Source organism: Chionomys nivalis, chromosome 8 (genome assembly GCF_950005125.1).
Source record: "Chionomys nivalis chromosome 8, mChiNiv1.1, whole genome shotgun sequence".
NCBI lineage: Eukaryota > Metazoa > Chordata > Mammalia > Rodentia > Cricetidae > Chionomys > Chionomys nivalis.
The window spans coordinates 88,630,827-88,645,445 of record NC_080093.1 but is presented as its reverse complement, the minus strand read 5'-3'; the positions used below and the strand labels follow the sequence as shown (position 1 = coordinate 88,645,445).

General features: G+C 37.8%; 1 protein-coding gene across 1 annotated transcript; it reads left to right on the top strand.

Annotated features, from left to right (window-relative positions):
• The first annotated feature begins 11,072 nt into the window (after positions 1 to 11,072).
• LOC130879555 (olfactory receptor 502) lies at positions 11,073 to 12,017 on the top strand. The gene has a single exon (XM_057778197.1). The coding sequence runs from the start codon at positions 11,073 to 11,075 to the stop codon at positions 12,015 to 12,017; it is 945 nt and encodes a 314-aa protein (XP_057634180.1).
• The last annotated feature ends 2,602 nt before the right edge of the window (positions 12,018 to 14,619 follow it).

Genomic DNA, 14,619 nt, shown 5'->3' with positions numbered 1-14,619 from the left:
ATTACCTCCATTAAATCTCTTATTTCTCTGTTAGGTTTCTGTCTGATTGACCTGTCCATTGGTGAGAGAGGAGTGTTGAAGTCTCCTACTATTAGTGTGTGTGGTTTGATGACTGCCCTGAGTTCTAGAAATGTTTCTTTTACATAAGTGGGTGCTTTAATATTAGGGGCATAGATATTCAGGATTGAGACTTCATCCTGATGAATTGTTCCTGTTATGAGTAGAAAATGACCCTCTCCATATCTTCTGATTGATTTTAGTTTGAAGTCAACTTTGTTAGAAATTAGTATGGCCATACCTGTTTGTTTCTTAGGTCCATTTGCTTGATAAGCCTTTCCCAGCCCTTTTCTCTGAGTAGATTCCTGTCTTTGTGGTTGAGGTGTGTTTCTTGTAAACAGCAGAATGTTGGATCCTGTTTTCGTATCCAATCTCTTAGCCTGTGCCTCTTTATAGGTGAGTTGAGTCCATTGATATTAAGTGATATTAATGACCAGTGGTTGTTAACTCCGGTCATTTTTTTTTTGGTAGTAGAGTTTGTGTGTTTTCCTTCTTTGAGTTGTGCTGGTGAAGGGTCACTAGATGTCTGAGTTATTGTGGGCATTGTTGGACTCCTTGTTTTGTGATTTTCCTTCTATTACTTTCTGTAAGGCTAGATTTGTGTCTTCATATTGTCTAAATTTGTTTTTATTTTGGAAAATTTTGTTTTCTCCATTTATAGTTAACAAAAGTTTGTCTGGGCTTGCATCCATGGTCTCTTAGTTTCTGCAGTACCTCTATCCAGGACCTTCTGGCTTTCATGGTTTCCATAGAGAAATCAGGTGCAAGTCTGATAGGTTTACCTTTATAAGTTACTTGGCCTTTTTCTTTTGCAGTTCTTAATATTCTTTCTTTATTCTGTATGCTTCGTGTTTTGATTATTATATGGCGAGAGGATTTTTTTTTGATCCAGTCTATTCGGTGTTCTGTATGCTTCTTGAACCTTCATAGGAATATCTTTCTTTAGGTTGGGAAAGTTTTCTTCTATAATTTTATTAAATATGTTTTCTGGACTGTTGAGCTGTACCTCTCCTTCTTCTACCCCTATTATTCTTAGGTTTGGTCTTTTTATTGTGTCCCAGATTTCCTGAATGTTTTGTGACGAGAATTTGTTGAATTTGCTGTTTTCTCTGGTCAGTGCATTTATTTTCTCTATGATAGCTTCAGAATCTGATATTCTTTCTTCTATCTCTTGTATTCTTTTGGTTATGCTTGTTTCTGTGGTCTCTATTCATTTACCTAGATTTTCCATATCCAGCCGGCCCTCAGTTTGTGTTTTCTTCCTTGCCTCCATTTCAGTTTTCAAATCTTGAACTATTTCCATTATCTGTTTTATTGTTTTTCCTTGGTTTCCTAGGATATCATTTATGGATTTACTCAATTCTTCAAACTTTTTGTTATTCTTCTCATCCATTTCTTTAAGGGAGTTTTTTTATCTCCTGTTTAAGTGCCTCTATCACTTTCATAAAGTCAATTTTTTCTACTTCTTCTTGATTAAGGTGTTCATGTCCTCCCTTTGTAAGTTTGCTGGGTTCTGATGGTTTCATGTTGTTTTTCAGATTGTTGGGTGAATTCTTGCTTTGGCGCCTGTCCATCTCTTCCTCCAAATGCTCCCCTCTGGATCTTCTTTTACAGGAACAGGTTTCCTTCCCCACTGATGGATCTTCTGGTACTGAGATCAGGTCTTCTTGCTGGCCAGGTAGCTCACAAACAAAAGGCCTACCTTGCTTGCTGCAGGCAGGCTATTGAGACAAAGGACTCCTGCCCACCTGGTTGCACTCACGTCTCGGTCCCAGTGCCCAAACATACTGAGCTGTGTGATGTTATGGGCCTGAAGAGGGGAGGGAGGGAGAAGGGAGGGTTTTTCTGGATGCAAGCTGGGTGGGGTAGGAAGAGAGAGGCAGTATCCAGGGATTATAGCCCCTGCAGGAAGACCAGGAAGTATAGGGGGATGAGTAATGTCTGTGTTCCATGTCCCAGGCTGCTGCCATGGGTCGGGAACTCACTCACCCCACTGATGGCTTTTCTGGCACCGAGATCAGATATCCTTGCTGGCCAGGTAGCTCGCAAACTAAAGGCCTACCTTGCTTGCTGCTATTGAGACAAAGGGACTCCTGCCAGCCCGGTTGCCCTCACAACTCGGTCCCAGCGCCCACACAGGCTGCTCTTTAGTATTTCTTAAAATAGTTATGTTCCTCCACCAATCAATCTCTCAATGTCATGAAATAGAAGATTCTCCTGAGCCTTCTTCAAAATGTAAACTTGAGCACATACATGGAATTGCACAATGAACTAGGAAGATTTGTTAATTTTATTTCTTTCCAAATATGGCAACCTTTAGTTATACTGATCATTTATGATATTTTTCTATGATTTTTTGGAGTATCTTTTGTTTTGTTTTGTTTTGTACTGCTTCCTTGACATGAAGCTATGTTCCTACTGTTTGCTGAGATTTAAGAATTCATAGGTGTTCATTTCTATGTGATCAATTCTGGAAAATTTTTGTGTATCTTTGTGGTTCCCAATTTTCAGGTCTGCTCCATGTTACATATCCTGTGTTCTGGCCCAGTCTGGTAAATTTCTAAATCCCAAAGCACCTGAATTGAGTCCACTCCCCAATTCCTAGACCTAACCTGGGTTGAACATCATGTGCTCAGGCCTGGTCTGATGAATCTGCTTGAGCCTGAAGTATTCCTAATGTTATGGGTAGTTTTTGTCAATTTGACACAGGCTAGAGTTATCTTAAAAGAGAGAACTTTGATTAAGAAAAATGCCTCAGTAAGATCCAGCTGTAGGACATCTTCTTAATTAGTTTTTTATAGAGAACCCAGTCTGTGGTGGGTGGTACCATCCCTGAGATGGTGGTTCTGAATTCTATAAGAAATCAAGATGAGCAAACAGGGTGGAACAAACTATAAGCAGCCCTCCTCCACTGCTTTAGCATCATCTCCTGGCTCCAGGTTTCTGTTCTTCTTGAGTTCCTGTCCTAACTTCCTCTGATAATTAACTGTGAAGTGGAAGTATGAGCTGAACAAGTCCTTTCTCCCAAATCTGTTTCAAAGTGTTTCATCACAACAACAGTAACCCTAACTAAGGTACCCAAGCTCTGAGTTTAGTCTCAGTCACACATTATTTGCACCATCCCAGTCTGGTGAATCCAGGTGATACTTGCATGCCTCCTCTATATATAACTTCCAGGCCTAGCCCAGGGCAAACATTCTTTGGCCTGGTCCAGTATAGTGCACTCCCCGGAACCTACACTGCCTATATCCTTCTCCATCCCTAAAAGTAGCTGGCCCAGTCCCTTCAGTCTCCAGTACTGTGACTGCCCAAGCTATCCCCAACACTCAGGGGTAGCCTAGGTTAAACAACCCATATGTTTGCCTAGTCTGTTGAGTGTCCAAGATCCTAGCATGCCCATGTCATCCTTACCCTCCTAGATATAGCTCAAGTAGAACAGCTTGTACATCAGTGCATCAGTCCAAAGATATCCAACTATGCCTGGCACATTTTGGGGAGGTATGCACAGGAAGATGGACTGAGATTTAGCAAACTCACCAAACAAGGCTGGTACACAATATATGTGACAAAGTCAAACAGTGAATGTGGAACTCACCAGTCTAGTTCTACTTCACTATTCTGAGACATCAGTCTAGTGAGAATAGGAATGTAAAGAAACCTGTGACACAGACAATAAACATATTTAGGCAAAGAGAGAGAGGACAACATCAGTGTCAGAGAAGGTCTTAATGGTGGCTTTTGTATCATTCATGAAAATATACATCATTTCCTTTGGGGCATCAAAATATTTCAAAAATGGTGTACTGAACTGAACAGAGAATTATCAACAGAAGTTCAAATGGCCAAAAGACACTTAAGGTCATGCTCAACCTCCTTAGCGATCAGGGAAATGCAAATCAAAACAACCTTAAGATACCATCTTATACCTGTCAGAACGGCTAAAATCAAAAACACCAATGATAGTCTATGCTGGAGAGAATGTGGAGTAAGGGGAACACTCATCCATTGTTGGTGGGAATGCAAATTTGTGCAATCACTTTGGAAATCAGTGTCACAGTTTCTCAGGAAACTGGGAGTCAACCTACCTCAGGATCCAGCAATACCACTCTTGGGAATACACCCAAGAGATGCCCAATCATACTACAAAAGCATTTGTTCAACTATGTTCATAGCAGAACTATTTGTAATAGCCAGAATCTGGAAATAATCTAGGTGCCCCTCAATAGAAGAATGGATAAAGAAGGTATGGCACATGTACACTTTAGAGTTCTACTCAGCGGTAAAAAAACAATGACATCTTGAATTTTGCATGCAAATGGATGGAAATAGAAAACACTATCCTGAGTGAGATAACCCAGACCCAAAAAGATGAATATGGTATGTAATCACACATAAGTGGATACTAGGTATAAACAAAGGACATTGAGCCTATAGTTCATAATCTTAGAGAAGCTAAGTAATAAGGTGAACCCAAAGAAACACATATATAGATCTACCTGGAAGCTAGAAACAGACAAGATTGCCTGACAAAATTGGGAGCATGGGAGTAGGGAGAGAAGGGAGGGTAGAAGGGGAAGAAGAGGGGAGAAGGGGAGAGTTGAGGAGAACTTGAGGGAATAGGATAGTCGAGATGTAGGAAGGACAGAGATGACAGCAGGGAAAGAGATATCTTGATTGAGGGAGCCATTACAGGATTAGCAGGAACCTGGCTCTAGAGAGGTTCCTGGGAATCCACAGGGATGACCCCAGCTAAGACCCTAAGCAATGGAGGAGAGGGGGCCCTGATCTTGACTTGCCCTTTAGTCAGACTGATGATTATCTTAAATATCACCATAGAACCTTCATCCAGCAACTGATAGAAACAGAGGCAAAGACCCACATCAGGGCACTGGACTGAGCTCCCAAAATCCAGGTGAAGAGTGGGAGGAATGAGAACATGAGCAAAGAGGTCAAGACCATGATGGGTTCATGTTGTGGGAGCTGCAGGCTGCATTCCTGCCGCCCCGGCTCCCGGTCGCCTGGCTATCTTATGCCCCGAAATAACAATGCACAAGCTGTATTCTTTTAAACACGGCTTGGTCCATTATATCTAGCCTCTTCTTGGCTAATTCTCACTTATTAATTTAGCCCATTTCTAATCATCTGTGTAGCACCCCAAGGTGCGCTTACCAGGAAGATTCTAGCCTACGTCCATCCTGGGTTGGAGCTTTATTGTGTCTGCCCTGGGGAGCAGCTGCATGGCATCTAAGCTCACTTTCTCTTCCTCCCAGCATTCTGTTCTGTTTACTCCACCCACCTATGTTCTAACCCATGAGGGCCAAGCAGTTTCTTTATTATTTAACCAATGACCTTCCTCCATCAGGTTCACCCACTGAAACAGTTTATCTGAGCTAACAGGAGCTCACCAACTCCAGATTGACTGAGAAGGAACATGCATAGGACCAAACTAGTCCCTCTGAATGTGGTTGACAGCTACATGGCTGGGGAAGATTGAAGGGCCACTGGCAACGACACCAGAATTTATTCCTACTGCTTGTACTGGCATTTGGGGAACCTATTTTCTTTGTATGGATACCTTTCTCAGCCTAAATATAGTAAGAAGGGCCTTGGACCTTCCCCAAAACAATGTGCCTTACCCTCTCTGGGGATTAGATGGGGGTGGGAGTGGGGTGGGTGTTGAGGCAGTTGGAGGGGGGAGGGAGTGGAAACTTGGGTTGGTATTTTTTAAAAATTTAATAAAAAAATAAAATAAATTTTAAAATTTAAATGAAAAGTATTTTTTAAAAAGTGTTCCTGGTGAGAAAAGGATTACAGATACACAATAAAGAATGATTCAAATGAAAAAGACCTCTAAATGGGTCACAGTGTTGGATAAATGTATGTAACCTTGGGAGTGAGAAGAAAAAGAATATAGACAGCTATAAAAAGAACTAAATGTTTTTAAAAAAATAAAATGAAGTATTTAAAGAGACACAGTACAGACAGTCATAGATTAAAGGAGAAAAGAAAAATAAGCCACATGAAGATGGAAAATACAAAGAGAGTCTGGCTTTTGTATATTATTGTGTTTTCATTAAATTTTTTGACTGTGAATGAACTAAGGACAGAGAGACATTTCATTGTACAGGCTACTAAGCTAAATAAACATATATTTTAAAGGTATCTTGACTTCAAAATTTGGCTCTGAGGATATGAAAAAGAGGTTCTGATTTTGTTTCCACAGAGGATGAGAACCTGTGGATTCCTTAGAGACTAATGTGGTTTGATGGAACAAGAACCCCTGAAAGGTCTCTGTAAAACACTAAAAAGTTCCTTTATTGTACAGGATTGTTTTGGATGTCCTGAGTTTTTTATTTTTCCATATGAAATTGAGTATTGTTCTTTTGAGATTTGTGAAGGATTTTGCAGATATTTTGATGGGCATTGCATTGAATCTGTAGATTACTTTTGGTAAGATTGCAATTTTACTATGTTAATTCTACCTACCCAAGAGCATGGGAGATCTTTCAATTTTCTAGTGTCTTCTTAAATAAAATACTGGAAAACCAAAATCAAGAACACATCAGAAAAATCATCCACCATGATCAAGTTGGCTTCATCCCAGAGATATAGGGATGGTTCAACATAAGAAAATCTGTCAATGTAATCTTCCATATAAACAAACTGAAAACAAAACACATGATTATCTCATTAGATGCTGAAAAAGCGTTCAACAAATTACAAAATGCCTTCATGATAAAGGTCTTGGTGCGAGCAGGATTAGAAGGAACATACTTAAACATAAAATCGGCAATATACAGCAAGTCAACAGACAGTATCAAACTAAATGGAGAGAAACTCAAGGCAATCCCACTGAAGTCAGGAACAAGACAAGGTTGTCCAATGTCCCCATATCTTTTCAATATAGTACTTGAGGTGCTAGCTATAGCAATAAGACACCAAAAGGATATCAAGGGGATACAAATCAGAAACGAAGTCAAATTCTCACTGTTTGCTGATGAGATGATAGTTTACATAAGTGAACCCAAAAATTCTACCAAGAAACTTCTACAACTCATAAACACTTTCAGTAATTGAGGAGGATACAAGATTAACTCAAAAGAATCAGTAGGCCTCCTTTACACAGATGACAAATGGGCCAAGAAAGAAATCAGAGAAACATCACCCTTCACAATAGCCACAAATAACATAAAATATTTTGGAGTAGCTCTAACAAAACAAATAGAAGACCACTATGACAAGAACTGTAAAACTTTGAAGAAAGAAATTAAAGACTTTATCCAAAAGACAAGGAAGTAACAAAATTTTAATGACTAAATAATTGCCCATGGTGTATGTACAGTATCTTTTCTTTGTCCATTCTTCTGCAGATGAGCACCTCGGCTGAAGATCTATTTTGACTGAATAGCGGTACAATAAAAGTACTTACACAACTGACTCTTGTATGATGACTTAATTTCCTCTGGATATACATCTTGAAGAGGTATGGATAGACCACACAATAGTTCATCAAATATAGAGAAGTCCATATTATTTTCTGTAATGGTCATGCAAACTTACATTCCTACTGACAATAGTAAGGGCTTCTTTTTCTAAGTATCCTCATCAGCATTTGTTACTACTATTATTTTTGATAGTAGACTTCCAAGTTTTGTGAGATGTAGTTTTGATTTTCATTTCCTGATGGCTACACATAGGAAACATTCCCTTATAGATATAGGCCAATTATTCTTTTCATTGAGACAAAGTATTCTTGTGTGAACTATGCTGTCTTCAAGCCTGCACTGTGACTCAAGCTGGCCTTGAATTTATCTTCTTGCCTCAATCTCTTGAGTGCTGAGATTACAGGTGTATAATACAATGCCTACCTCTGTACTCCTTTCTTAAGTTAACATTATGATTATTTTGCTAATATATAACTTTATTGTGACATTTTCATACATACATATCCTTGTATTTGTTCTTATATGACGTTAAATATATGCTATATATATGTATATATCCATATTTCAAGGTATAAGTATAAAGATGTTATTTGTTTTTATGTGTGGCCTACCTATCTTCCTTAAAACAATAATCTTAGGCTCTATCCATATTTCTGTAAATTAACTAATTTCTCTTTTCTTTACAGATAAATAAAATTCTACTTTGAAACTACACATCATGCTTTCTTAATAAATTCATTTATTAAAAAAACCTCCAGGCTGCTCCCTGCATAGTTACTATGCATACTATGCAGGTTATTATGAATAGCTCAACAATAAACATGATGATGCAAGTATCTCTGTGGCCTTCTCATTTAGAATAACTTGAGTCTATTCTGGAGAGTGGTATGCATGGATAATATGGCAGTTCTATTTTTAAATAGTGTGTGTGTGTGTGTGTGTGTAAGAGCAAGTGGGGATAGAGACCCACAAAGTGTATATTAATTCCTTTTCCCCTAACATCTCCAACATTTGTGATCATTTATTTTCTTTATAATAGACCCCCAAAGTCATTTTAATTCCTATATAACTAATGGTTAGGACTACTGAACACATTTTTCCCAGGTTCTTCTTTGCAGGTTTTATTATTATGTCAAGACTGTTTAATTCACTAATGTCTGGATCATCTGGTTTTTGTTTGTTTGTTTGTTTGTTTTGGTTTGCATTCAGTTCTTTATAGAACGTAGATATCAATCCACTGGTAGATATATAGGGCTCAATATCACAGTACACAAATTGTTTGAACTCCTCAGTCTCTGCCCTATCTAATGAAAAACGAGAATAGCAAAAGAATCTATATCCGCAACATACCATGAAGATTCACTATGTGTAAAATGATTAATATACTTATCAGTAAAAAGGGATGTTGATAGGAAAATTATTTGTAATTATTGTACTGTTTGTCAAAACAACCCTGCAATACCAAGGCTACAAGAGATTCTGAAATTAGAATTAGCAAGAGAACTAAACTACCAATGTGTCTTAAAGCTGAAGAGTTACTGTTCTGCTATGACCTACCTACACCAAGAGATGATACTAAGCCTCTACTTCCATTCTTGGTTGCATCCAGGTCATTAAAAATGTTAATTATTTATGGAATTTTGCTCTTTCTTTTTACACAATGATAGAAATGTGTAAAACAAAATAGAATTCAACTTCATATGAGGTTCTACTTCATGCTCCCCCAGGTTTCTTGATGACGTATGTTAAAGAAGGCAACTAAAAATACTATTTGGAAAAGGTATTGAGTAGATAAAACTAGGTTTAGTTTTTATATTTGAAATTTAGCAATATTTATTTCTCACAAACATCCAAGTAAACATGAAACTAATTGTTCATAAGAAAATTTGTTATATTATGATATAGTAAATATTAAATACTACATGGCTATACATGAACACCTAGAGAGAACAAAATAATAAATTGACCACTTGAGAATTGACATGATCTTGGAAGCTTAATTGTTTTTCCTGTGAATTGAGTCACTCAGTATCCATCACAGAAAAAGAATGCTCGGTGGTACTTCAGAATTCACACTTGAGTCTTTAGCATCTTCAGAGATTTATGCCCAAAGGAGTCTATAAAAGATGACTATAACCACCAAAACTTTGACTCTTCACTGAAAGATGAATGCATGCTCACATCAAGATGTAGGACTTTGGCTATTGGTAATGAATCTGGCTGACTGGTTTTCATTTATCATCTGACAAAAATCATGTATGTACTCAGTCAGTCACAGCACTAAAAAGACAGGTATAATCAAGCAGTCAGCCTGTGTGACACCTTGGCTGGCTTGATGTGTTTCTACCACCAGTTTATGAGAGAGGAAACCGTCATAATTAGAGAACTAGGGTTCCTGTTTACCTACACACAGCATAACAAGTCCTACTTTTCAACATTATCTAAATGTGTCACTGTTAAAAGAGTTGAAATCTTTGGGCATTTACTGATATTTAAGGACTCAAGTAAAAGATTTAAAGGTTGTTAAAAACTGTGCATGAGGAGTTAACTTTGCTTAGAAAAAGCTTATACTATATTTTATGCAATTGCATATATGCTGAAAATAACATTATGTCATCTTATAAAAACCTGGTTAGAAACTAGTGTTATGTCAAAAAGTCATTTGTTCTCAATAAGTCTCTTTTAGTTATGTGTTGAGTTTTAGTATGTTCTTTTCATAGTGATTACATAGATATTTCAAATTATTTGCTAAAATACTTTATGTTTCAAATATATACAAAATCTAACAAATTTACAATAGTCTTATTGATAATTTAAAATTCCTATCTGGTAGGTGTGAGAGCAATAATTTTATCTATGCAGGGAACTCATACAATATCTATTAAAGACATTCTTTCAAATCAATTCTGGTTTATAGGAGTCTGAGATTTTTATTATTTAACATTATTATTATATAGATATGAAATAGGACAGTTCAGGCAGGTTGAGTATCTAATTCTGATTTTACTATTATGTAGCATATGCAAGTTTAGCAATCATTTTTCAAAGTATTAAAATACATATTTAATAAAATAGCATTTTATAAAAATGTAGTATTTTATGTAAAACCAAAACATATTTATGAAAATGATGCAATTTCATAAATTACCTATATACTTCTATACATAATTCTTAGATTAATGCTTGTTTTTTTAAAGAAGCATTTAAAAGATTAGTTGCTATCTGAGTATTTCCTACAAAACTCTATGCATTTATTTTTGTTAACATGGCCAGGAATTATTTGTATAACTCTCATCTTTTACTTTTATATTTTGCTTTAAGATGTACTTGGTTAAACAATATAATGTGAAGAGAAAAGGGCATATTATGTGAGGGAAAGTTTTTTGGTGATTCTGCTAAAGAACTTTAAAATTACAGAGTGACTTATCCCTGCAGGCAAATAAATATGGTTGTTTGGGCATCTTTAAATGCAAATGTTTGTGTATTCATGAGAGTGAAACGACCCTTTTATAAATCCCTTTCTTTGATGTCTTCCTCACAGCCTAGTTCTGGCAGCAGCTACACTGACCCATGGCTCTCCTGGAGGAAGGGAACCACACTGCAGTGTCAGAGTTCATTTTATTGGGATTGACAGATGACCCAGTCCTTAGAGTCGTCCTCTTCACCATCATCCTGTGCATCTACCTAGTGACCGTGTCTGGGAACCTCAGCACCATCCTTCTCATCAGAGTCTCTTCTCAGCTCCATCACCCCATGTACTTTTTCCTCAGTCACTTGGCCTCTGCTGACATAGGCTACTCATCTTCTGTTACCCCCAACATGCTTGTCGGCTTCCTGGTGGAGAGAAATACCATCTCCTACTTCGGATGTGCCATCCAACTGGGCTCAGCTGTTTTCTTTGGGACGGTTGAATGTTTCCTTCTGGCTGCCATGGCTTATGATCGTTTTATAGCAATCTGTAGCCCACTGCTTTATTCAACCAAAATGTCCACACAAGTTTGTGTCCAGTTGCTTGTAGTATCCTATGTTGGTGGCTTTTTTAATGCTTCCTCCTTCACGATGTCCTTCTTTTCTCTTCTCTTCTGTGGACCAAAGAGAGTCAATCACTTTTTCTGTGATTTTGCCCCGTTGGTAGAACTCTCCTGTTCTGATGTCAGTGTCCCTGCAGTTGTCCCCTCATTCACAGCTGGCTCCATCATTGTGGTGACAGTGTTTGTCATAGCTGTCTCTTACATCTACATCCTCATCACTATCCTGAAGATGCGCTCCACTGAGGGCCGCTACAAAGCCTTCTCCACCTGCACCTCCCACCTCACGGCAGTCACTCTGTTCTATGGAACCATCACCTTCATCTATGTGATGCCCAAGTCCAGCTACTCCACGGACCAGAACAAGGTGGTGTCTGTGTTCTACATGGTGGTGATCCCCATGTTGAACCCCCTCATCTACAGCCTTAGGAATAATGAGATCAAGGGTGCTCTGAAGAGACAGATTGGTAGGAAAATACTTTCTTAGAGATAGCTGGTTTTTTTGTTGTTGTTTGTTTGCTTGTTTTTTGTTTTTGTTTTTGTTTTGTTTTGTTTTGGTTTTGGTTTTTCAAGACAGGGTCTCTCTGTAGCTTTGGTGCCTGTCCCAGAACTAGCTCTTGTAGACCAGGCTGGCCTTGAACTCCCAGAGATCTGCCTGCCTCTGCCTCCCGAGCACTGGGATTAAAGGCGTGTGCCACCCCCCGCCCATCTAGCTGTTATTTTTAAAGACTTGATATAGTAATAATGATTAATTGTTATAATACGAAAGTTAGTGTCCTGATTGAAAAAGCTTGATGACAGTGTTAGAATGTGAGAAGCCTTTCGTTAAATATGGGGGTTCAAATTTCATACAGCATAGGAAACTAGACAATTCTTTAATAATGTCTAATGTTTTTAAAATTAAGGACATAAATTTAATCAGACAATTAAAAAAACGCTAAAGATACATTAGAAGTTACATTAATATTTTTCAAAGTTATTCATTAACTATGTCACAGATTGGATCTTAATTGTCCCCAGAGTCTCATGCCATTGCAAAAAGGCTGTTCTCTATTGTGTGGCATGTAGGGAATGAAACAAACATTTAGGAATTGAGACTAGTTGTGATATTTGTTTTACTAAGGCATGCCATAAACAATTATTTCCTTTATTTGGGGAATTATAATTTCTTTCCCCTTTCTTCCCTCCAAAACTTCCGACATATACCTCCTTGTTCTTTCAAATTTATAACTTCTATTTTTCGCTTTTATTAACAATATTTGAGTCCAATTAGTACTACACAAATACACATGGGCATGTGGACATCCACAGGGCAAATAACATACCAGTGGCTGTGTTCAGATAAGAGAATGACTCTCCCTCCTCAGGAACCATCTGCTGCCAGTAGTACCTCTGATATGGGTGAAACAGGGCTCTACTTCCATTCTTTCCAATGCCCCTTCTGCAAAGTTCTCTGGGACTGTTAGGGTGAATATTGGTATTGATGACACATGCTTAAGTGAACACACAGAGTACTTTGATCAGCTATAACCTTCGGCATTAACCACTACCCTCTGCATAGAGAAGCATGTCTGACCAAGGTTGGGAGCAACACAAACTTCTCTGGGCTGATGATTCCTGCCTCCCTGTACTCCTCCCTGTGTGCTTGTGCCCAGTTATGGCCTCTTTCCTGGGCTAATCTGTGTTGTTCTAGACCAGGTACAAAGTAGGAGTTCTTGTGCAGGAATGAGCAGGTTCCCAAGTTTCCAAGAGCCAAGAGAAACAAACCAAAATCTTTCCCAGAAGAGTCAAGCTTCTATGTTCGATCATGAGACTGAGAAAAAGAGAGTTTTAGATAGACTTCAAGCTCTGCTCTGCATGCTAGGGCTTTCCTGGCTGTCTTTTCCTGAAGCTGTGATTACCTTCAGTAGAGATTCAGACAATCTTCAGATGATGGTGGCTACCACACTCATTCATTCCCTTTCCCATCTCTGCTTGAGTGCTTCAGAAGAAAATTCCACCTTTGAATATATTTTAGAATTACAGTTTATAATTCTTACATATAATTGCTCTATTCTATGTCTCTGGTGTTGCAAATGAGAAATGGTCAAAATACAATTTATCTTCTACAATAGGACTCAAAGAGCAAAAATTAAAAATAAGTGATGTTGTCTATGAGTTTGGGTTGGATACTGCAAGACAAAATCAAGACAAAACAAAATAAAAATAAAGAAGAAGGAAAACCAACCGAGTAGAAGAGGTTGATGTGCTAGGGCATAGAATGCTCACCGTAGTTATCTCTCAGAGCTCAGTGCCCCAGCAAGGACCACAGAATGTCCTCCGTTCACCTCGGATGGAGGGCTCTCTCTGATCTGTTAGTTGTGTGAAGTCAGTGCTCACACATGTGAATTAGATGAACTTTAGAGTTTTCAATTGCAACAATGGAAGCATTGGTCAGTTTAATGAAACCCATGGGACCACAACCCGAACAAGTATAAATGCTAAGTTCAATATCAAATTAGAGATTACAGGATAAGAATTCTGTGAATATCCATAGAATTCATGAGAAGCAGAGGTAAGGAGACCTAACATTCAAATATTTTCTTCCAACATAAGGTATTTGATAATTTAGAAGGAAGTACTACCAAGATGCATTGTAGGTTTAATGCTCTTTAGTGATAGGTAGAGGGAAACAAAAACTGGGCCCTGTCCCCTGGAGACATATCATTGATAGACATCACACATATTCTCACGAAAACAGGAAATATAAGTAAGGAAGTCATGCACAGATAGCAGTCACAGAACTCTCACCTTAAACTTGTATTCACTATAGTCAAAAACAAGTGATATCTCAAAGTAAATGAAATAAATAAACAGATATCTCAAAGTAAATGAAATAAATAAACAAATGCCTTAAGGCTCAAGTTTTTCTATCAAGTGTTGAGAAAGATTGCCAAGCCAAAATGATTCCAGGAATACTAAATATGAAAGTCAGTGAAAGCAATATATGAAAGAAATAAAACCAGTAACATTTGGTTGATATTTGGATGACTAGACACAAGCCATAATATATTATCTTTAATAAAAATTTTTATTTAAAAACTTGAAAT

Bases quoted from the DNA above. Each gene is read 5' to 3' on its own strand.
- LOC130879555 (XM_057778197.1), top strand. From the start codon at position 11,073: ATGGCTCTCCTGGAGGAAGGGAACCACACTGCAGTGTCAGAGTTCATT.